The sequence below is a fragment of the Geotrypetes seraphini genome, chromosome 1 (assembly GCF_902459505.1).
Source record: "Geotrypetes seraphini chromosome 1, aGeoSer1.1, whole genome shotgun sequence".
NCBI lineage: Eukaryota > Metazoa > Chordata > Amphibia > Gymnophiona > Dermophiidae > Geotrypetes > Geotrypetes seraphini.
In genome coordinates, this window is record NC_047084.1 from 380,510,484 (window position 1) to 380,535,628 (window position 25,145).

Consider the following 25,145-nt stretch of genomic DNA (forward strand, 5'->3'; position numbering starts at 1 on the left):
GATGGGGTGGGTTTAGTTTTTGGGTAATGGCAGCGGCATTGTTATGGTATTCTGTTTTATTTTTTGTTTTATGACTGGGATTGACTTTTGTGGGATGCATGCATGGATTGATTGGCTTGTGTACCCTGGGTCTTGGGGTGAGGCTGGGCACCTGGGACTATTTTTTCTTGGTGGTTGACATGTTTTAGGTTCCGTGGTGGGGTACACTATGGGTGATCGAACACTGCGCATACTCTCATGGAATGTGTCGGGAATTACATCCCCTGCTAAGCGCACCAAGATTCTGTCTCAACTGAAACATCATCGTGCGGACATCGCCTGTCTCCAGGAGACTAAGCTCACTGACCTAGAACACAAAAAGCTTCAGAGGGGTTGGGTTGGGGATATTCATTATGCCTTTTCGCTGGGGAAGAAGGCTGGAGTGGCCAATCTCATACGGAAGGGCTTAGCGTGCACTGTCCAAGTACAACGGCGTGATCCTCAGGGTCGTTACCTCTTGGTGAGGGTGGTGGGACCCGGTGGGCCCTTTCGTCTCTTGGTGGGCTACGGCCCTAACGGGTATAAACATACCTATTTTCAAAATCTGGTTAATATTTGTTTACAGGATTCCAATTGCCCTTTAGTTCTGGTTGGTGATCTAAACCAAGTTCTTGACTCGGCCATGGACCGATCTGGGGCATCGGGAGTGTCTTCGTTGAGGCAGACAAAAGGGGTCCCTTATCTCTGTAGAGCCTTGGGGTTGGTTGATCCCTGGCGCTTCCTCCATCCTACTGAGTGGGATTATACCCACCAGTCTAGAGTGCATGGGTCCTTCTCTAGGATTGATTATATCTTATTATCGGAATCCCTGTTTTCTCGGGTTACTGAGGCGACCATAGGCCCTTTGGAGGTGTTGGATCACAATATGATTTGGATTGATGTTGCGGTGGGTGGACCAGTGGGCCCAGGGACGGGATGGAGATTTCCCTCTTATTTACATCATGATACCCAAAAGTTTTTGTCTGATAAGTGGGATGTTTTAATGCCCAACATGTGGAACAGCCTGTTTTATTTTGGGACGCGGCTAAGGCAGTATTACACGGGGACATCATAGCATATGTAGCCACTCGCGCTCGACATATAGTGAGTCGCATAGTGACACTTGAACGACAATTGGTGTCATTAAAAAGAGACTTATTGCGTAGTCCCACAGCCGCAAATCGGGAGGCTTATCAGACAGTGTTGGTTGCTCTGAATTCTCTCATTCACGAACGAACGAAAAAATTGTTGTTTTTTTCGTAAATTTCAATTTTATAAATATGGCAATAGGGCGGGGAAGCTGTTAGCATCCATAACTAAAAGTTGGAAGGGATCTCGATACATTTCTATGATTCATGAGAGTTCAGGGAGGATCCTGACATCTTCGGCGGACATCTCTGCTAGCTTTCACCGTTATTTTGAGGCCTTCTACGCGTCTCCGGGTCCTTACATGGGTCCGGATGTGTGTGATTATCTGGAAGACACTGGTATGCCTAAACTGACGGCTGCTCAGATGTCCCTCTTAGATCGACCCTTACATCTGCAGGAAGTGCTCCAGGCGATTCACAAACTGAGACCTTGTGCGGCACCGGGGCCTGATGGCTATTCCCCTGAGTTTTTTAATATCTTATCTCTTTCTATTGGGGGCTCTCTTTTAGACTATTATACGACCATTCAGGCGCAGCGGACATTCCCCCGTTACTCCAATGAAGCCCTGATTACTCTTATACCCAAACCCTCCAAGCCGCCCACTGATCTAGAGTCATATCGGCCGATATCATTGCTGAATGTTGATATTAAAATATTTGCTCGTGTTTTGGCTGATAGGTTAGCCTCCTTGTTGCCTTCTCTCATTGTTCCTGAACAGGTGGGTTTTGTTCGGACTCGTCATTCTGTACTTAATGTAAGAAGGATTCTCCTAGCTTACTCTCGCGCACAGCAGATGTAGATGCCTGGTTTGCTTGTAGGGCTTGATGCAGCGAAAGCTTTTGACAAGGTCCACTGGCATTACTTGTTTCAGGTCTTGCAGTATATGGGGGTTCCGGACAGTTATTTAGCTTCTATACAGGCGCTTTATTCGGGACCTACTGCCTCGGTGTTAGTCAATGAAGTGAAGTCTCCATCATTTTCCATTGGTACAGGAATTCGGTAGGGATGTCCGCTGTCCCCTCTTCTTTTTCTTTTATATTTAGACCCTCTTTTATGCACACTCCAGAAAGATGACGAGCTTACGGGATTGCCTGAGGGTAATTCTCAGTTGCGGGTGTTGGCCTTTGCAGACGATCTTTTGCTCACTTTGGGCAACCTGCAACACTCGTTATTTTGAGCGTTGGAACTCCTTGATGAGTTTAATATCTATTCAGGTTTGATCTTAAATAAGCAAAAGTCTCTAGCACTCCCTACTTTGCCAGAGGTGAGGCAGACCTGGAGTGGGGTGTTTCCCTTACAATGGGCTTCCTCTCATTTGGTTTACTTAGGGGTGGCTATCCCACAGAATCTAGCTAGGCTTTATAGCTCAAATGTTCTGCCCCTACTCCGTCGTACCGCTACCACGTTACATAATTGGCGAGCATATCCTCTCTCTCTCTCTGGACGCATTGCTCTTTATAACATGATGATACTCCCACAATGGCTTTACTTACTGCAAACTCTTCCCTTAATGTTAATGTCACAACATTTATCCCAACACCGGTCTCACCTTTGAGCATACTTGTGACAGGGTAAACGGGCTCGGATCTCATTATCCAAACTAATGCTTCCAACTGCTCAAGGGGGGTTGGGCCTTTTGTGTATTTCTAGGTTTAACCTTGCTTGCCAATTATGTCACATTCATGATTGGTTTTGTAACTCTACCTGTTTTTCCTTGCCTGATATTGAGTGTTTTCATTTTCAGCCCTATCATTTTAGTTATCTCCTTCTTGTTCTTCAATTGCCTGATTTACCACAGCTACAGTCTAACCCCTTCTTACCTGCTATGCACAAGGCTTGGCGGATGCTGTATCGGTTATTGAAAATCTCATCACGCAGAACGCCTTGCCTTCCTATATTAGGCAATGGAGACTTTTTGCCTGGCTTGGATTCTACATTGTTCCAGCGTTGGTCCTGCGCTGGCCTCCAGTATGTGTCTCAAGCTGTGACAAGTGCTGGTCTCCCTCTATCATTTACAGAACTCCAGGCGACGTTCCATCTACTTCCTGCGGATTGGTTCGCCTATCGACAGCTTCAACATTACCTGAAGGCTCTGACCCCGGTTGTATTGAAGGAGGACATTCAGGAACAGTTGCAGGAGGCGGTTTGCCTCACAGCTCAGGAGCCGATACCTTTAAAATTTTATCATAAAATTTTTTACAAGAGCTCTCGGGTGACCTGGATTATGTTGCTCTGGCCCAGAAATGGACTGCTGATCTTCAGATATCCATCTCGGACGAGATGATCCGTAAGGGTGTTCGCCTGGGCAACTCTTCTGCTTTGTCTTCTGTTGAGAGGGAGCGCAATTATAAATTTCTTTTATGTGCCTTTTATGCACCCAAGAGAGCTCATATGATGGGGATCGGCTCGGGACATTGTTGTAGCAAATGCACTCAACCTTTGGCATCTCTCGGACACATGTTTTGGACTTGTCCGCTCGTGTCTTCCTTCTGGATCCAGCTGGTGTCCGCTGTGGCGCATCTTTGGAATTGTTCCTGGCGTCTACATCCGAGTTTTCTCTTCACCTTGCAGATACGTTTTCATCCTCCCCGACCAGGATGTTCAGCTTTTCTTCGGAGGACTGTGCTGCTGGGCCGGAAGTGTATATACTGCTACAGTGGCTCTCATCTCAGCCTCCTACCATTTCCCAGTGGAGAGCATTGATGTTGCAACAAATGTTGCTGGAACGCAGAGACATTGTAGATATGACTTCTAAAATGGGACGGTTGTTCCGCCAATGTTGGCAGTCCTTTAGTTTTACTTATTATGTTCAGCGTCAAATTTGGGATACCTAATGTTGCTCCTTTGTTCCTTACTTTTTGTCCTTAATACTTTTGCTTCTGTATTCAGATTTGGTTGCCGCTGCTGCTGCCCGGGTTGAGTGGGTGGTTGGGGGGTGGGAGGTTGGTCTATGATTGAAAATCCAATTATTGTTGTATTGTTTACTGCTGTTTACTGTGTTTTGCCTTTAATAAAAATGATTTAAACATAAAGGAGGGAAGACTGTGAAAATATATGCCTGCTGACATTCAAGAACACCTGCTACAGGTAAGTAACTTTGCTTTTTCCGAGGACAAGCAGGCATTATATTCTCACATGTGGGACTCCTAAGTTGCCAGGATCATGACTCTGGGTGGAGATAATGCATATATCAATATGAACCTAGCAAAACCTCAGAGGGTTAATGGGAAAATTGGCGCTCAGGAAGTAAAAAGATTCTGCAGAACTGCTTGCTCAAACTGTCTCTTCTGGAGTTTTTCTCTAAACAGTAGTAAGAGATGAAGGTATGGATAGAGGGCCAAATAGTTGCTTTGCAAATGTCCTCAACAGATGTACTGTAGATCGAAGTAAGCAGCTGATGTAGCTATAGCCCATACATTGTGGGTTGTCATTCAGCCTTGTAGCATCAGTGCAGCCCGAGTGTACACAAAGGAAATACAATCCACCTGCAAGTGGAGATGACTTTTTTGGTAACAGGAACTCCCAAGTCTGTTAGAGTCAAAATCCACTAATAGAGTCAAAATCCACTAATAGTTGGGAGGAGGTTTTATGAGGTTTAGTGCGGTCCAGATAATATGCCAAAGCACATTTGCAGGATAAGGTGTGAAGAGCTGTATCACCCAGTAAGAAAACAAGCAGAACTATGGACTGGTTGAGAGGGAATTCTGAGATGACTTTAGGCAGGAATTTGGATGAGTTCAGAGCACTACTCAGGATGATCAGACAAAAGCGCTTGAAGTTCACTGTCCTGGTGTGCAGACATGGGGGCTATTAGAAAACTTAGTTCCACTAGAAATTAATACTCAAGGATTAGGGCCCCAATATATCCCTTATTAACTCAAAACAAGCCCCACACGGACAAACGATACACACAGCCAGCAACATTACAAAGCCTTAAACTTACAACCAACAGCATTCACACTCCCCAAAGAGAAAGGGAAAAAGAAAAAGAAAAGAAGTGGAGAAAAAGGCCACAGTTCAGCTTCATCTGGCCAAAAAAAACTCCACTCCTACAAAAGCTGTTTATCTATTTATGTGTAAATGCTGAAAAATAGTCCAAAAACAAGGCAACTAAAGTAGCCTGCCAGATGGTATCAAACAGCACGCCTAATACAGATGTAAATCAGTGGGTGAATGTAACAAAAGGCGCCAGTTTCGATTGATGAAGTAGTGAAGATGTTTGAGGAGTATGGTGGGTCTGGAATATCTGGATGTGAAGCAATGATATGAACACCCCTGACGCAACGATTTTATGCGAAACGGAGGGTGTAAGGACTGCCTGGCCTGGATTTGGAAGCCATTAGCAGCTAAGTTATTTTTTCTTGCTTTTGCTGTGGATGTTATGAGCTGGACTATACTGCCTTTTGTTACATTCACCCACTGATTTTCATCTGCATTAGGCATGCTGTTTGATACCATCTGGCAGGCTACTTTAGTTGACTTGTTTTTGGACTATTTTTCAGCATTTACACATAAATAGATAAACAGCTTTTGTAGGAGTGGAGTTTTTTTTTTGGCCAGATGAAGCTGAACTGAGGCCTTTTTCTCCACTTCTTTTCTTTTTCCCTTTCTCTTTGGGGAGTGTGAATGCTGTTGTAAGTTTAAGGCCTTGTAGTGTTGCTGGGTGTGTGTATCGTTTGTCCGTGTGGGGCTTGTTTTGAGTTAATAAGGGCTATTAGAAAAACCATTTTCCCACCCATCTCCGCCTGTCCCCGCCAGGATCCTCTCCATCCCCACCTGTCCCCGCAAGGATCCTCTCTGTCCCCACCCGTCCCCGCCAGGATCCTCTCCGACCCCACCCGTCCCCGTAAGGAATTACTTCCATCCCCGCCCGTCCCATAAAAAGCAGCAATTACTTCTGACAGGATCATCAATTCCACAGTTTCTTTTGCTGTTTTTCTTGTGGAATCTCTTTGGTGGAACTCTTTTTTTGTTTTCTGTTCAGGTAATTAACTTATAAATCCCCTCTTTTACTAAGGCTGATGTGTCCATTATATTATATGGATGAACCCTGTTTCCAAAGCCTTCCATCCCCGTGGGAGTCCCATTGGCTAGAGGGGGGTCCCCGTGGGAGTCCCATGGGCCAGAGGGGGGTTCCACATGGGAGTCCCGTGGGTTAAGGGGGGATTCCCTCAGGACCCCCATGGGATTCCCAGATCCCTGTTCCCGTGCAGACCTCTAGTTTGAGAGAGCAAGTTGCAAGTGGCTCAAAAGTACACTTCATAAGAGCAGATAGTCCCATGTTAAGATCCCAGGCAACAGGTGAAAATCTGACAGGTAGTTTAGTGTAGTGCTGCCCGATTCACGATTCAAATCGATTCACCGATTCATTTCGGGTGAATCGATTTTAATCGATTCAAAAAAAAAAAAAATCAGCCTTCTGATTCACTGTCTGACCCTCCTCCCTCAAGCAGGATCGGCAGCGCTGCCTCTTGCTGGCTGGCACTGCTGCTTCTGCTTTAGAGGGCGAGGGAGGAGGGTAAGTCGGGAAGTGCTGCAGTGTCCGTCTTCCCCCCTGGCCTCCCGCGCCTCCCTTTACTTGATTGCAGCAGAGAGTAGCCTGCAGAAAGGATCGCGGGTACTTTAGTGATCCTTGCAGGTTGCCATAGGCCTCAGAAGCTGTCTTCCCTCTGCCGCAATCCTGCCTCTGACGTCAGAGGAGGGGCGGGACCGCGGCAGAAGGACGACAGTTCCTGAGGCCTATGGCAACCTGCAAGGATCGCTAAAGTACCCGCGATCCTTTCTGTAGGCTGCTCTCTGCTGCAATCAGGTAAAGGGAGGTGCGGGAGGCCAGAGGGGAACACACAGGCCTTCCGGGGGGGGAGGCAGTCCTTCAGGAGGAAGGTACAGTCCTTCGGGGGGGACAGGCCTTCAGGGGTGGGGTGTAGGCCTTAAGGGGTGTATAGGCCTTCAGGGAGGACAGACCTTCGGGGGGGAGGTGGAGTCCTTTGGGGGGGACAGGCCTTCAGGGGTGGGGTGTAGGCCTTCATGGGGAGTGCAGGCCTTCAGGGGGGACAGACCTTTGAGGGGGAGGAACAGGCCTTCAGGAAGGGACAGACCTTCAGGGGAGGGGGCCCTGGTGTAGAGGTACACGGAGGGAGGGAGGGAAGGGGGGTTCAAAGAGACGTGCATATGCCGGACTTTGGGGGGAAGAAATAATGAGTCTAAAAACAGAGGAGTGGGAGAGAGATGGTGGATAATGGGATTTAGGGAGGGAAGGAACAGAAAGGGAGAGAAGTTGGACACAAGGGATGGTGTGGAGGGGGGCATAGAGATACTGGATAGGAGGGTAGTTGGGAACAGAAAGGGAGAGATGGTGAACCCTGGGGTGGTGGGGAAGGAGGGAGAGATCCTGGATGAAAGGGTAGTTGAGAAAAGGTGGATCTGTGGATGGAGATGAAAAAAAGGAAAGATGCCAGACCTCCAGGGGAGGGAAGGGAAACGGAAGGGTAGGACAAATAGAAGATTGATGGTTAGCACAGAGAAAGAAGAAAAGAAGGAGACTGGCAAGCAAGTTATCAGAAGACAACCAGATCCTGGGACCAACAAGATTTGAATATTGACCAGACAACAAAAGGTAGAAAAAATAATTTTATTTTCTGTTTTGTGATTACAATGTCAGATTTGAAAAGTGTATCCTGCAAGAGCTTTTGTTAGACCGCAAACATGAGCTAGGATTTAACAGAGAGAGGAAAAGTCATTTTTGTTTGTTTATTTTGTTTACACCACAGCATCAATGTGATTAGAAGAAGGTAAAGGGGGTGAAGAGGCTATAAAATAAACCCACCAGGATGTTTTATAAAAACACCCAATTGGGCAGGAAAATCGAATCGAATTGAAAAATTGATTCAATAGGCTGAATCGAATCAAATCAAAAATTTTTTCCCTGAATCAAGCAGCACTAGTTTAGTGTACTAAAGTCATTTCATGAATCTGGAGACTAAGAGATGAACAGATAAGAGGTTTCTTGTCCAAGGGAGCATGAAATGCACTAATGGCACTGAGATGTACTTGAACAGAGTTAGTTTTAAGGTCAGTATTTGAGAGATGGAGAAGGTAGTTCTGAATGGATGGGAGTGGACATGTGACAGGTTCAAGAGAATGAAGTGATAGCAATGCTGCACAGAAGTTTTTCTGGATTACTTCTATGTCAGCATTTATCTGCTCAGTGAAAGAAACCATGCTATAAGCACTAATGAGCGAGAGTTCAAATAAAGGAGAGAGCCATTGTTTTGTTTTAGTAGCGCTGGGAATGGTTGTATAAATGGATGAGTTCTTGTGCCGAGAGGTCTAGAAGAAGTGGGAACCACAGCTGATATAACTAATGAGATGCTATGAGGATCATGGCACCTCACCCCTGGCAAAGTATGAATAAAGTTCTCCCTATAAAAGGGCTTGGAGGGAACACGTGGAGAAATCTGTTCCCCCTATCAATGAGAAAGGCGTCCAATTCCAGGAGATTGGGGGCATATAGTCTGGAGCAGAAGAGCATAAGTCTGTGGTTGTAGGGGGAAGCAAAGAGATCTATGTCTGGTGTCCCCTATAAGACTTTCGAGTTGAGAGACCATTCGTGAGGATGAAGGAGTTTGCTGAGTCTGTCTGCTAACACATTTCGCTTGCTTGCCAAATAAACTGCTCTGATGAGAATATCATGAGCAACTGCCCAAGTTCAAATCTGGAGTGCTTCCATGCAAAGAGATTGAGAACCTGGGCTTCCTTGTTTGTTCAGAAAGAACATGGCAACTTGGTTTTCAGTTTGGACGAGGACTACTTGATGGGGGAATCAGTACTGGAATGTTTGGAGAGCACTGCATGTGACTCAGAGCTCAAGGACATTTAAATGGAGAGCTTTCTTGGAAGGAGACCATCTAAATTAGTACATCAAAGCATCTGTGGTAAGAATTTTCTGATGTGGAAGGGGTTTAAAAGGAAGACCTCGAGTGAGTTTGGGAGGAACCATCCACCACTGGAGAGAGCAATGAAGGTCCAGGGTAACTTGGACGTGCTGTTATGTGTGGTAGGATAGATATTATCTGGCACAGATAAAAGAGATTGTTAACTCTCTGCTGCAGTAGAAAATCTCAACCCTGAGCAGTGTCCAAGAGAATTCCTATGAACTCTGTCTGTGATTTTTGTTAGTTTACAGCAAACCCTAGCAGCTCCAGGAGACAAACTGTTGTATTGATGGCAAACTGAGCTGGTAGCGATGATGAAGCCTTGATCAACCAATCGTCCAAATAGGGAAAGATATGAAACTCCCCCATGAGTGAAGAGCTGCTGCCACTATCACAAGGCATTTCGTGAAAACTCATGGAGCTGAAGTGAGACCAAAAGTAGGACACTGTACTGGAAGTGGTGAAATCCTATCTGAAAGCAAAGATATTTTCTGTGAGCAGGTAGGATAAATAAATGAGTGTAGTCTTCCTTGAGATCTAAAGAGCAAAGCCAACTGTCCCTATCCAATAGGGGCAGAAGGGTTGCCAGAAAGTCCATGCAAAATTTCTCTTTCAAAAAGTAGTTGCTGAAGCCCTGGAGGTCTAGGAGGTTGAAGGCCTCCGGTCTTTTTTAGTATTAGGAAATACTCAGATTAGAAACCCTGGACTTTTTCCTGCAGAGAAGCAAGCTCTACTGTGTTTAGCTAAAGGGCCAAGAGCTCTTGGTGGAGGGTCTTCTGGAGGAAGTTAAAAAGAGACTCTTTTGGTGGATGGTTTGGAAGTTTTCTTAGCAAGCCTAGGGCATAACCCTGAGCTACAATTTGACATACCACAGGTCCAATATAATTAGAATCCAATGTTGGCAACAGTAGAGAAGTCTACCTTCTATGGGAAGATTTGGAGGAAGAGTAAGGGGTATGTTGGCAATACTGTTCAGAAGAAATTCAAAAGGACAGCTCTTGGGAATGAGTCTGGGGTTGGGATTTCTGTGGCCTCTGTTGTCTCGAGTGGGTCCATTGAGAAGGAGGCATAGAAGGAAGAAGGTTGATTGTAGCAAAGTTTAGAGTTGTAATAATATGAACATCTAGAAGTAGTGGAATGTCTCCTAAACGATGAAGAAGGTTGAGAGGTCTGTGCTTTAGATAAATTTGTCATAGTATCTGTGTGTTTTATTTTATCTGCAGTTTCTTCGATCTTCTCTCCAAACAGATCATCTCCCTTGCAAGGGACACTGGAGAGGCACTCCTGAACTGAAGGTTCAAGATCGAAGACATAAAGTCAGCTGCAGTTGATTCTTTATCTGTGGGAAGAATTGTGAGTTCGTTTAGGTGGGATGGGGTACAATTGAGGGTGGCTCTGGCATTTGTAATTTTGTTCTTGAAGTGTTCTGCTAAGAGGATGGCTGAGGGGGGGTGGGATATTGTTAGTGGTCATGTATAAAGCCAAAAAATATGATCACGTCACCTCGTTATTTCAAGAGTCACACTGGTTACCAGTCTCTTACAGAACAACTTATAAGATTCTCCTCCTAGGATCTCCCATCTCTATGCCTTTCTAGACAAATATCTTACCCCTCATACCCCTGCTAGGGCCCTTAGATCTACTAATCAGAACTTACTGACAGTCTCTTCAATTAAGGACTTATACTATACTAGAATTACTATATTTTCCACTGTCACGCCCTCGCTATGGAATTCAATGCCACTTCACCTCCGTGCTGAAAATTCCCCAAACAAGTTTAAAACACACCTTAAAACATTTCTATTCACAGATGCCTATCTAAACTCCAACTGAGAACCCCAAAAAACAAAAACAAAAACTAATAAACAAAGAAACGCTTTTAAGAAGCGACATTCCCCTCTCCTTTTTGTTTTACCCTTCCTCTTTATTCATTTACATAATGTAATTAACAACCTCCCTTTCCCCCTCCCTCCTCTCGTCACCTACTTGTCTCAATTATGTCTTTGTCTTGTTATTAACTTCCCACCCCCCTTTTTTTTTAGCTATTTATGCAATTTTAAATATCTCACATATATTTATTTATTTATTTTAATTTTTATTATTGTAAACCGACCAGATACTTGTGATGGTCGATATCAAATTATGAATAAACTTTGTGACCAGTCAGGCTCCAGGCCTGCCAAGGTCACCATGAAAGTGGGAAGACAGGGTGCCAAGAAGCCCAAAAAGGGGATTGCCAAGGCTAGCTCCCAGTACCAATCTGCCCCGCTTGAGGATGCCACTGACCAAAATGGGATGAAGACTATTGCTCTACTGTCCATCGGGGGATCCAGAGAAAAGCCCAGGTGAGAGCAAGCTCAGCTAGAGCAGGGCGTGGCTCCCCTCTTGAAAGGCTAGTAGAAGGCAAGCTGGAAGGCAGGTTAGGGAGGAAGCTTAGGTCTCTCCCTAAAGAAGAGCTTCCCAGATCAAGCATGGGTAATACCTGTGACCCAATGGAAGTGGAAGAGGCTGGACCCACTTCACAGGTGCTTGAAGCAGATCAAGAGCTACCAATGGAGCTGCAAGGCGAGCTGGTCCCTGAGGGCTTGGAAGTGGCTCCTGAGCCGATGGAAGTAGGCTTGGCAACCCTTTTTCAGGACTGAGCAAACTGTGAGGGTTTTTTTGTTGTTGTTGATTGCTATTTTGGGCTGAAGTGGTTTTGTTTTCCAGCCAGCTACATGGACTGTTTGAACTGTGGGGTTTTGTTACTGCACTGTTTTGTTCTCTGCTCATTTTGTGAAAGAAGCTGAGAGTGCCTTTTTAGTGGGGAGAAGTTTGCCAGCAACTGGGCGAGATTTTTGAAAGCTGTTATGTGCTTGGCGAAGGCAAACTTGAGGCACTCCCCTAGACCCAGCAGTGCTATAAAATAAGCTGGAGGTTTGTGTTTTTGCAGAGACTGTTTGTGAGTGTTTGGTGCAGCATAGCAGAGAACCGAACTCTTTGGTAATCTGATAAGAAGCAGGCTTTGGAAGCCTTGTTATAAGAAGCTCTGTGGAGAGTAAAGCTACAAGGAACATTATTGACTTTGGTGAGGAGAAAATCCTGAACTTTTCTCAGAGTTTTCTTTTTGGGGGTTTTTTCCCTTTATATTTTGCAAGTTGCATTGTTTTGGATTTTGCCATTCTGACAATTAAATTTTCTTTTGGGAGAACCAACCTGAAGCTGTGTGCATTGGTTCTGATTTTTGATTTGTTTATTTATTAATACAGTGTCTGCAGGGTGACTCCCTACTGGGTCATACGCTGGTACAAATTTTGGCTATAACCACTAGGGGCAGTGAGGAGTCCCGTGGCTAGGCTCTAGTGCCGGTTACAACTTGAAACTTGAATCTGAGTCTCACAATGAATTACTACTTAAACTCAGTAATGGAAAATTCAAGCTGCTCAAAGGCAATCAGCAGATCTGCTACAAGGTAGTGTTTGAGCCCTGCTGAAGCTGTAGTAGGCTTAGACCTCCCTCTTATAATAATACATATCAGTAGCACTGACCTATCAAGCTAGTCCATGATAACAAAGTTCTAAGTTTCAAAATACCCCAATCATCTTCCTCCTCTTCTTCAATGCCTTCATCTTCATCATCATCATCATTTACAGCAAGGTCCAGATGTGCCTCATGGATGGATTCAGCCGGCCCTAAGAACTCTGATGCAGTTGGAGGCGTTTTTGCTTTGTCAACATCTTCTAAAGACTAGGAATCAAAAAGGAATATTAAAATACATCTCATAAAAAGGAAAAAGTGAAATATTTTCACTATTTTGTTGTTGGGGTTTTCTTTTGGGGGGGTGCTTAAACAACACCTAATTCAATCTACTGTAGAGTGGAGAGAAAATCACAGCAAATATCTAAAAAAAAAATCATCTTCTATAATCTAGAAAACCACAGAGAGACCAATCACTGTAAATGGAGCAAAAGGACCTCAGTGGATTTCTAAGAGTCCTCAAGAAAACTCAGGATCTCAAAAAATAAAAATCATCATCACTCTCATCAGTTCGACAGAAACAGCTCTATAATAAGGTTAGAATTGGACTTTAGACTATCAGTGCAGCGCTGGAAGTTCACGCTGTTTGGATATGAACCTATTTTCTAAGATAAGTGTTCATTCGTTTTCTCACATAATATATTGGTAAAGTGATAGGGACTATTTTTGCTTTATGCCTTATGTCAATGGAGAGTTTTTATAGGACCAGTGATAGTGATTTTAGTCTTTTGAGATCCTGAATTTTCTTGAGGATTCATGGAGGTTCACCTTTTCTCCATTTTAAGTGATTGGTCTCTATATGGCTTTTCAGATTTTGGGAGATGATTTTTTTTTTTTTTTTACATGTTTGCTTAAATAAAACTATCATTTGGCAAAGTCAGCTTTGGATTTTGGAAAATGATAGAGGGGATTGGGACTTGTATACCACCTTTTTGTAGTTTTATAACTACACTCAAAGCATTTTCCCTATCTATCCTGGTGGGTTCAGTCTATCTAATGTACCTGCGGCAGTGGAGGATTAAGTGACTTGCCCAGGGTCACAAGGAGTAGCGCGAGGTTTGAACCTACAACCTCAATGTAGCTCTAACCACTGTGCCACACTCTCCTCCCTATGCCAAAAGTTTAAAGGAAAACAAACCAATCAATCATGTATTTTTATATTTCCTATATGGAACATTTATAACCGGATAGTTGATTCCAAAAGTACTGCAACAGGTAGAATCTGGCTTTCATTGTGACTGCATGGACTGCAATACATGTAGCAACACCAGAGGCCAATGCACCATTGTTATATTTCCTAGCTGAAACAATATACTGTATATAGAATGAGGACCTACATCAAAAACAAATGTTTACCAAACCATAGCTACATTTAGCATGTGATTACAATATATGCATTAGCATTCTCAAAAATATTTGTGACAGTCATTTTAAGGCTGATGAGTGCAGACTGCAAACACCTTCACAGATGGTCATTTCAAGAACCCATCTGGAAGGTATTGCCCCACGAGTCTAGAGGTCTATAAACCCATAGCACATACTTGATTGTTCAAAGCAGCTACCTAGCCACTTTCTGGTCTTATTCTGAGGCTTTTCCTTTTTCCTCTTAGTGTATTGTATTTCTTATGTTTCAGATTTTTAGGAACAGAAAACATGTACCTATTATTCTGGCTGAAGAGAAGGAAGGACCACTTGATACTACTACCAACATTTCTGCCATGCCACACTCCAGCCCCCCCATTCCCCAAGGAAATAAGGAACATTATAGGCAGGGCCACATTTTGTGGACTTTCTCATGGTATCAGTTGTTTCACCAATAACCAGTCAATATTCTTGAACACTGTATACAAAATCTTAGAAGTTGGAATTTCCATACCATCTATGAATCATTGGTTGTATTTTACTTCCTAGGCAGCCCAAATAGAAAACGAATAATTGTTATTAAGACTGTACTGGCTGACACCTGTTGAAATTAGCTCAAGAATGTTTACTTGTATCTCTACTCCAGCCCAACCCCATTATCTCCCTAACTGATGGTGACCTGACTCCCTTGCCCTTACTGGGCTAATATTGTCCAGGGCCATGGAAAACATCTGGTGTTGCCTCCTGTCAAGCCATGTACTTCTATGGAGCTGTAAATTCCACTTTCCCCTGCTGAGCAGGCAGGCAGGCAGGAACCCCCATCATGGAATGGTACAGTCAAAAAGCAGGAAGTTTTTATTTTTATTTCTCTAAACTAAAGCTAAAAATTGTAAATTCCTCTATCTGGACCATGGCTGGGCAGTCAGGCAGGCAGGACTGTGGAACTCTGCTGCTAGCATTTACATCTACCAGAGTCTCTCCATCCTCCATCAGCTACAGCAGACACCATTTTATAACTGGATAAGCATGTTTCATGTATATATGTATAAGTATATAAACCTTTTTCTGTTAATTCCATCTCCATTACAGAAGCACTTCAAGAAACCCATCTATTCAGAAATGTGTCCCTTTTAAGATATCATTAGTGCCAAGATATATTTTTAAAAATCCTTTTGTAGGAGATAGGGATAATGAGAAAAAAAACATTTTATATCATCTGTGATACAAAGGATAATGTACGTTTTTGAGGAACACAGATTGCCTGCCCTTTGACAGCAATGCAAAACACATTAACACCTACTTTCAACATCTCAAGTTCTAGCTCCTCATCACTTTCAATGATGCATGTGGGTTCGTGTTCATTATCCATTCTATGGGAGTCCTGAAGAAAGTAAAGGAACAAATGTTTACCAAACCATAGCTCCATAAGATTTAAATACTCTCACTTCTATTTGCAGTGTAACTGCACCGTGGAGAACCAGCTTTGGGAGTTACACGGCATCGGGAGATGCCCCTGAGGTTGCCCCTGATGAAGGCTATGAAACGGGGCTCTATAGGGCAATCAGCTGGCACCCCATGTGAATGAAAAAACTGCGGTTTGCAGAATTAAGATAAGTTCCTGTTTTCTAGCAACTTTATCAAGGGTTTAAAACTGACAAGGCTAAATACTACAGGAGCCTCTCAAATGAATGTCATTTAGAAGCGTTATTCAATTATTTACTTTAATTTCTCTAAACAAGTTACATAGACACCAGGGTTTTGGGCTATGGCTAGTTTTTGCAATAAACACAGTTAAAAAGAAAAAGGATAATAAAAAAATGTTTTTTGTATTACAAATTACAGATTTTTAGATTAGCCCACAGGGCGTTTAAAGTGATGTGAGTGGGTAACGTCTGCTTGTGCACTTAGCGGTATTGAACCCTGGTGAACTTGGATAAATCTTTCTCATGAGTTCCTACCTACCGATTCAACACCCTTTATGTAATATTCTAACAATATCTCTTACAAGGAGTTCAGTTAGCCCAAAGCCCTAGAAGTGCTCGGAGAATAGAGAGCAGGTCTCAATTTGTTGTTCTAAGTCTTTTTGACCCCTCTCATCTGGAGTAAAGCTCTTACAGTTAGCAAAGGAACATAGACTATCACTTATAGACTCCCCTTCTTGCAGCTGTATCACTGTAAAGTCTGTACTTTTTACAAAGAGAAGTGAACAAATCTATAACTCAACGTTATAAATCTCATGGCCAATATAGGGTAATATACGTTTTTGAGGAACACAGATTGCCTGCCTTTTGAAAGCAAAGCAAAACACATTAAGAACACCTACTTTCAACATCTCAAGTTCTAGCTCCTCATCACTTTCCATAATGCATGTGAGTTCGTGTTCATTATCCATGCTACAGGAGTCCTGAAGAAAGCAAAGGAACATAGACCATCACTCATAGGCTCTCCTTCTTGCAGCTATAGCACTGTAAAGTCTGCACTTTTTACAAAGAGAAGTGAACAACTCTATAACCCAATGTTATAAATCTCATGGCCAATATTCAAAGAGAGTTATCCATTTGCTGGCAGGCTGCAATCTCGCTTATCCACAAAGTGTCAGTTATTATATGGATAAAATTATACCATTTATCTTGTGACTGACTATATTTTAATCTGTACAAAGGGGAGCATGAAGGCAGAGTTGGCCCCTTATCTGTTTAGAAACACTATTCAGCCACTATATCCAGTTATCCAGTTAATTCAGGCCTGCTGAACATTAAGTCTAAATTGAACAGTTATTGGCACCGTCATCACTTACATGTATATCCAGCAGCACTATCCCTTTAACTTAAACAATGGAACCAGTATTTAACTTTAAATGGTGTCCATCCCACCTAAGTACCAGGTGCCTCATTATTATCAACTCTAGAACAAATTAACCTGCAGATCTAGAAGATGACTTTTTAACCTCTACAAATTGCTTTTTTTATGAAAAAAAATTTAATTTTCTGCTCCAGAGGGTTTGCCAATAGCAGAAACTACTACTATCATCATTTCTATAGTGCTGCCACTCGCATGCAGAAACTGCCTCTGCTAATGGGTTAACAGGGCATGTAAGAATTGATTTGGTGAGGTCAATATTTAAAAGGGTTTAAACTGTGCAAGAGAAGCACCTGCCTAATTAAACTCTACTGAGCTGGCCAGCAGCCAATATTCAGTGGCTCTTAACCAGGTAGTGCTACTGAAAATCTCCACTAACTTGCCATTCCCTAACTAGTTAAGTTAATCCAGGGGGTGGGGGTGGGGAGGTGGAGCTTGAATGAAGCCACATCTTAACTGGCTAGTATCAATATTCAGTTTGCTAACCAGATAAAAAAGCACAGAAGAAAAGTTTATCCTAACTTCCCCCTCCCCCTTTTACAAAACCGCAAAAGCGGTTTTTAGCGCAAGCCAGTTCCTATGAGCGTTGAGAGCAGCACAAAACATTCAGTGTACCGGCCTGCACTAAAAAATGCTTTTGCGGTTTTGTAAAAGGGGGAGTTTATGTGCCAAGTTAACTGAGCACCAATCTGAATATCAGCCAGTGCCTGGTTAAATTCTGGGTCAGTGTACAAACTGTATCAGGATATTCAATGCCAGGAACTGTGGCAAGCCTCAGCACTTGAATATCTGAGATTAGGTCAGCCTGCAGCTTATAAGCCAACTACTGCCTTGGACTGAATATTATTCTCTGTGTGTCCTAAAGTGAAAGCATGCTAATCAAGTTTAAATAAATGATTTATGTGTGCATAGTTTTAGAACCACAAAACTTGATGAGATTAAATTAATTTCACATATGTCAGGTTCAGATTTAGGCAAAGGCATCCTTTCTCTAATGCCTATTTTGTTAGGAACCAGAGCATTTTCATTGCTGCAATGCCTACATGCAAGCCTGTCAAAGTAGGACCACATTAAATTCTTCCTGTGAACTTGACTGTTATTGCAAACAGGGCAGGCCCCAGAAAACAAGTGGTACAGACATTAAGGATTTATGTCAAAACTTTAGCAACTGATCAACTGCAGTCTTTTTGCTGTTTATTCACAGTCCAGACCACCAGTACCTAGCAGATCCCAAAAAGTAGATTTTATTTATTTGTTTATTTAGTCAGATTTCTTCTAGCCCATCCTCCCAGAAGAGCCCAGAACGGGTTACGAGTTTACATACACAGTAGAAGGTTTAGCAACAAGGTTACAACTTCATATACAGCAGATAAACAGAACAACTAATAAAAAGAATGAAGAGCACTAGTAGAAATTCCTATGTATCGGTACGTGTTTTGGGTACTGAACACAGTGGCATGGCAAACGATAGGCAACAAGGATGCAAATTCACATATAAGATATTCAGAAGAGCAGATTAAAAGGAAGAACAGCAGCAGAGGAATAATTCTTAGGAACTGTATGGAGAGATGAATACAAGATTTGGGGGCTGAGCACAGTAGCATGGCAACCGATAGGCCTTATAAGTAAAGCAGCTAGAATTATAAAACATTCAAAGTATAGGACAGTTTTTGGCATTTATGGTTTGGGTACATGTAGTAAGGAGATAAGATCTTGCTTAGTTTCGCACCGAGTGTGCGCCTCGAGACTTAGTTCTGCCTGTAAGTGAAGTGGAGGGCACATTCGGTGTGGCAGAATAATTTTTGGGGGGGTAGAAATAGAGGTTAGGGGGCTTGTTTGCAAGAGTCAGGTAAAAAGGTGGGTTTTTACTGCTTTCCTGAAGTTTAGTAAATCTGTCAGTGATCTAATGATTGGAAGGATTACATTCTATAATTTGGGTAGGAAGTATAAGTAGGAGTGTTTGTGAGCACTTTCTAGTAGGAGGGTTCGTGCCGGTGGGGTGGACAATCTTCTCTCAGCTTGTGATCACAGGGTTCGGTTGAGGATGTATATTGTTAGTTTTTTTGCCATGTAGGATGGGACCATTCTATTGAAGAATTTGAAAGCTAGTGTAAGAGCTTTAAAGATGCAACGTTTCCAAATGGGTAGCCAGTGAACAGCAGCCAGAGCTGGGGCGACTGAGTCGCGAATAGACAGGTTCTTCAAAAGGCGAACTGCTGCATTTTGTACACGTTGCATTCTTTGTAGGTTTGTTGCAGTAGTCCATGCGTGATAAGACATAGGCGTAGAGCAGTTGGGTGAATTATTCTTTGAGAAGTATGGACGAATTTTCCGTGCTGGTGCAGGTAGTACAAAGAGGTTGCTACTACCTGCGAGACATGGCTCGTTAGTGATAGATCTGCATCTAGGGTGATTCCAAGGCTGCGTACTTGACCCTTAGCTTTAAGAGTCGTATTATCCCAGGAGAATACTGGGCAAGGATGGGAGCAGTTTTTCTTGTGAATCCAAAGTAGTTCGGTTTTGGATGCATTAAGTTGGAGTTTGTTCGTTGTCATCCAGTCTTTGATTTCGGAAAGGCAGTCTTGTAGTTTTTTTATTTGAGTGTCCCGGTTCATATCTAGGGGGAGGTAGAGTTGAATATCATCTGCGAATGAGTGGATCTTGATGTTGTATTTTGAAACAATGTCAAGCACTGGACTAAGGTATAGGTTGAATAACAGTGCCTGTTGTTTAGGAATGAAGAGAACCAGCGTAAAGCCGTGCCACTGATGCCAATGTTGGTAAGTCTGGAGATGAGAAGAGTGTGGTCCATGGTATCAAAGGCAGCACTGGGGTCAAGGAGAACCAGCAGAGCATCTTCTCCCTGATCAAGGAATTTCCAACTATCATTAATAATGTCTAATAGGACTGTTTCAGTACCATGGGATTTCCTGAATCCCAATTGGTAGATTGATAGGGCTTTTTGGCTTTCTGCAAAGTCTTGTAATTGTTGTAAGATATAAATGGGGAGATTTGAGACTAGTCTGAAGTTGTTTGGTTGATCTGGGTCTGCATTCATTTTTTTTTAGGATAGGACAGACTACTGAGGTTTTCCAGGATGCAGGTACTTCTCTGGATGTAGTGACTTATAGGTTAGGGGGAGAATTGAGTTTAGGAAGGCTTCTTTAGCAGACAGCAGTAGGTTAGCTGAAGAACTATAGAGTCGATGAGACAGGGGTTTAAGCTTGAATTAATGATGGCAGCCACCCCTACACCTTTTTTATCAGGGCAGAAGGACACTAGTGCTTGGTAGCTGGGGGGCATAGCACGCTTAATGTTGCGCCTTCATTGTCTTTTAACCATGTTTCTGTGATAAGGAGAATGTCCCACCGGTTACTGGTGGTAGCATCTTTATTGTTGACTGATCTGGCATTAATCATGGCAGTATGCGAGCTGGAGGACTTTTTCGTATGGTTGGAATTTTCCAGAGGTAGGTGTTCATAGTTTTCACTGTGTTCCTGTGGTAGTTTTTCCCTAGCTCTCCATATCTACCCTGTCCTATCACTGTTGGGATAGGGAATTTTAAAGAGGCTTATAACTAGGGGGGGGGGTAGTATTATGTTCTGGTTTTGGGGTGGTTCTCGGGCATGGTGTTCTGCTTGGTCCTCCTTGCTCTGTCCAAAGGGCCATTTGGTGCAGCCCACCAGCAGAAGGACCCGCCTATTCGGCAGCCCTTTAAAGGGCTGGCAGGAAATGGCCGCTCTAGCAAAAAGGGGGCAGGGCTTCCCACCGAAGAAAGAAGTGGAGCTTTGCTGTTCTCGGTGCAGTGAGGGGAACAACTGGCCTCCCTTTCCCTCACTGTGCTGGAAGAAGCTTGCCACACGCTGGTTCAAAGCCCTTTACATGAGCTCATTTCTAGGGATAAGCAATGGTTTTTCTAAGTGTATACAAGGCTAATAAATTTTTATGTACATTACCTCTCGATTTCTTTTGCATGTTGAATAATCCCAACATTTTATCATGTGTCATCCTATTCTGAACTTTTTCAAACTCCACTATACCCTTTTTGAGATGGGGGAAACCATTATGGTATTAAATACTCAAAATGCAGTCACAACATAGACTTATATAGAAGTATAATGACATTATCAGTTAGCTCTCTATTCCTTTTTTAATAATCCCTAATATTCTATTTCAAGATACTGGCTGTAAGCTTCAACTTATGGTCTCCAAGATCTTTTTCTTGGCTAGTTGCTCAACTTAGAACCCAGCATTTTTTATCTGTAGTTGAGATTCACCTTCCATTGCAGACTGTGAGCCCACTAGGGACAGAGAAAGTACCTGCATATAATAAATGTTAGGATTACCATATGGCTCCAGAAAAAGGAGGACACATGAGACATCCAGGTTTTTACTTCCACTGAAAGCAATGGAAGTAAAACCGGATGACTCAATCTGTCCTCCGTTTTCTGGAGCTATATGGTAACCCTAATAAATGTAAATCACTTTGGTTGCCCACAGAAAGGCAGCACATCAAACCGGCTGGCGGACAGGAAACAGAGGGTTGGAGTAAAGGGCCATTACTCAGATTGGAAATGGGTCACGAGCGGAGTTCCACAGGGGTCGGTGCTGGGACCGCTTCTGTTCAATATATTTATAAATGACCTGGAGGCGGGAACAAAATGTGAGGTTATTAAATTTGCGGATGACACTAAACTATACAGCAGGGTCAAAACCATGGAGGACTGTGAAGATCTCCAAAAAGATCTGACAACGCTGGAAGAGTGGGCCAAAAAATGGCAAATGAGCTTCAACATAGGGAAATGCAAGGTCATGCATGTTGGGAAAAAAAACCCGATGTTCATTTACAAGATGGGGGGGGATCACCGCTAGGGTTGAGCAACCTTGAAAGAGACCTGGGAGTGATGGTAGACACAACATTGAAGGCGTCGGCGCAATCCGCCACAGCCTCAAGGAAAGCGAACAAAATGTTGGGTATCATTAAGAAAGGTATCACGACCAGGACGAAGGAAGTCATCCTGCCACTGTATCGTGCAATGGTGCGCCCGCACTTGGAGTACTGTGTCCAGTACTGGTCGCCGTACATCAAGAAGGACATGGCGGTACTTGAGAGAGTCCAGAGAAGAGCAACTAAGCTAATAAAGGGTATGGAGGACCTCTCATATACTGACAAACTGAAAAAGCTGGGGCTTTTCTCGCTGGAAAAGCGACGACTTAGAGGAGACATGATAGAAACCTTCAAGATCATGAAGGGCATAGAAAAAGTGGACAGGGACAGATTTTTCAAACTATGGGGAACCTCAAGTACAAGGGGGCACTCAGTGAAATTGAGAGGGGAAAGGTTTAGAACAAATGCCAGGAAGTTCTTTTTCACCCAGAGGGTGGTGGATACATGGAACACGCTACCGGAGGATGTGATAAGCAGAAGCACGCTACAGGGCTTCAAAGAAGGTCTGGACAGGTACCTGGAGGACAAAGGGATTGAGGGGTACAGATAAGCGTAGAGGTAAGGTTATAGGGATAGGATTAGAGGTAAATGGTAAAATTAGTCAGAGACCACTGTTCAGGCAGTGGGCCTGATGGGCCGCCGCGAGAGCAGACTGCTGGGCGAGATGGACCTCTGGTCTGCCTCAGCGGAGGCAACTTCTTATGTATGTTCTTATGTTCTTATCCTTTTCTTTGTGTGATCAATTTTCATGTGTCCACATTAAAATTTCATATACCATTTAGATGCCCAGTCTCATGGCTTTTACAAGATGTTTTTGCAGTTCCTTACAAATCCACAATTGTGTATCATTAGCAAATTTCTCCTCCAAGGTGGCATGGGGCCAACAGATTAGAGGTGGAACCACTTTACTATGTTCTGGAAGCTCTCTTCTATATTCCTATATCTACCTCAGCTCCCCCAAGTCTGCCACTCTAGCTTTGTTTGCATCAAGTGCATACACAAAACCTCTCACCAACTAGTAGATAATATTACATATAGCAACTCAATGCAAAACAGTAGATAGACCCCCATCTCATTGATGGACTACTGTCTGCATTTTAATGTTACTGAGTCATTAATTAATTATTCAAGGTTTCTAAGGGAGTGAAGTTGCTTAAGCTAATGTAAGTCCTTAAATGTAAAGTCCTTTAAATTTATTTGGTGTGTACACTGTATACTATGTTAAGTTTGTCAATGATCTACAAAGAGACAACATTAAATCTATTGGTGAAACAAAAGAGCAACACTGCTCTTATCTGAAGATCTATAACTCTTTTCTCAAAAATGTATTTCATGTCCTCTTAATTGGGATAAGATTATAAATCAAGCAATAGTTTTGGGGAGGGGGAGGTAAACATTAAAATAACCTGGCTTATTTTCTTTTTAAATAAATAAAAGAAAACATACCTGCAATCAATCTATACCTCAAGCACTCTTTTCTACTAAGCTTTAAATCATAAAATGCTAATGCATTTAGGATTAGGTTCTGAGAATATAGTGCTTAATTTCCGTGTATTGTATAAAGGCAAAAAGGATATAGAATGATGTGGCTGAGATTTGCCTGTCTGTGGGGTATATAATTTCAGTGCCAGTCCTTGGCAAAGGGGCACAAGGGGCACATGAAAACCAGGGCACTTGAGGGAGAGGTTCAGGGATGCAACTGCAGAAGGAAGCCACAGATGCACAATGGACAAATGGGCAAGGGGAAAGGGAAAGGATCACTAGATCTAAAGGGGGGGGTCTTTTGTATAAGATATTAACTTTTAATGTTAAAGAACTGCATTTACCCCAGGAACTGCATTTATTCAGGAAAGCTACTATACCAGAAAGGCAAAAGGGTTGCTCAGAAATGGGAAGTATTTCCAGATTTTCTTCAGCTCCAATACCTTGGGATGGATGAAGGCAGGAGTAGCCAATTTAACCAAGAAGGATTTTCCACTTAAAGTGGAGGATGTGCTACAGATAAAAGCATATCTTTCAGGACATCTCCAGGAATGGATGGCTTTCCTACAACTTCTTATTAAAAATATGGCATCCACTTACCCCTTACTTACAAAGAAATTTAATGGACAGCAAATGGGGAATGCCCTGCCAGAGACTATAAATGACAGATATTGTATATTTATACTTTTTAAACCTGGGAGAGATAACACTTGAGGTGGCTCTTACCACCCAATTTTGATATTAAATACAGGTGTAAAATTTTAGCTAGGCTGTAGGCAGAATGACTAGCACCTGTGCTTCCTAAAGTAATACAGTACACCCAGACCACAAAAAACATTTTGTAGGTGGACGACAAGGCTCTGACAAAAGTAAAAGAGTATTATAATTGATCTGGGTAGCAAATGGAGAGGAGCCATGATAATGCTTCTAGGGGTCAAGGTTTAAAAAGTGTTCAACTAAACTAAACTAAACTAAACCTTAGGTTTGTATACCGCACCATCTCCATGGTCGTGGAGCTCGGCACGGTTTACAGGAATTGTAATGAGAAAGGAACTCCAAGGAAAGGGCTAGATGAAGATCGGAGGAAAGAAGAATGTTAGAGGGCTAGGATGTCAGATGAGGAGGGAGTGTTAGATTTTTGAGAAAAGCCAGGTTTTCAGATGTTTACGGAAGGGTTGGAGAGCACTCAGGTTCCGAAGAGGGGAGGAAAGGTTGTTCCAGAGCTCGGTGAATCTGAAGGGGAGGGAAGTCCTCAGTTTTCCTGGGTGGGAAATGCCTTTTAATGAGGGGAAGGATAATTTCGATTTTTGGGTAGGTCTGGTGGTATTAAGATTTGAGGAGTTCCAAGAAAGTGGAATTAATGGAGGAAGGATGCCGTGGAGGATCTTGAAAGTTAGGCAGATGCATTTGAAGTGGACTCTGGAAATTATCGGAAGCCAGTGAAGCTTAAAAAGGAGCGGCGAGACGTGATCGAATTTACTTTTTGCAAAGATAAGCTTGGCCGTGGTATTTTGAATCTGTTGGAGTCTGTGAAGGTTTTTCTTCGTTAGGCTTATGAAGATAGAATTGCAATAGTCCAGTCTGGAGAGGATGATGGATTGGACGAGAACGGCAAAATGTTTTTGATGGAAACAGGATCTTACTTTCCTCAGCATGTGTAGGCTGAAATAGCATTTTTTTACCAGAGAGTTGAGGTGGTCATTGAAGGACAATGTAGAATCAATGATGACGCCCAGGACCTTGCTGGAGAATTCGAGCTGCAGAGTGGAGCCAGAGGACAGTGGGATTGAGGTGGGTAGCTGAACTAATTTTGGACCAAGCCAAAGTAGTTTTGTCTTGGATTCATTCAATTTCATTTGGACGGTGTGGGCCCAGGA

The 25,145-nt window shown here is 43.1% G+C and overlaps 1 protein-coding gene across 1 annotated transcript in view; it reads right to left on the minus strand.

Moving 5' to 3' along the window:
- The window catches only part of WRN (WRN RecQ like helicase), a 405,773-nt gene that overhangs the window by 300,602 nt on the left and 80,026 nt on the right, over positions 1 to 25,145 (minus strand). Inside the window, exons 9-11 of the mRNA XM_033960777.1 lie at positions 16,303 to 16,383; positions 15,280 to 15,360; positions 12,674 to 12,827 (exon numbers count right to left, since the gene is read on the minus strand). Of these exons, the coding sequence (XP_033816668.1) occupies positions 12,674 to 12,827; positions 15,280 to 15,360; positions 16,303 to 16,383 (316 nt within the window). The remainder of the gene's footprint in view (positions 1 to 12,673; positions 12,828 to 15,279; positions 15,361 to 16,302; positions 16,384 to 25,145) is intronic.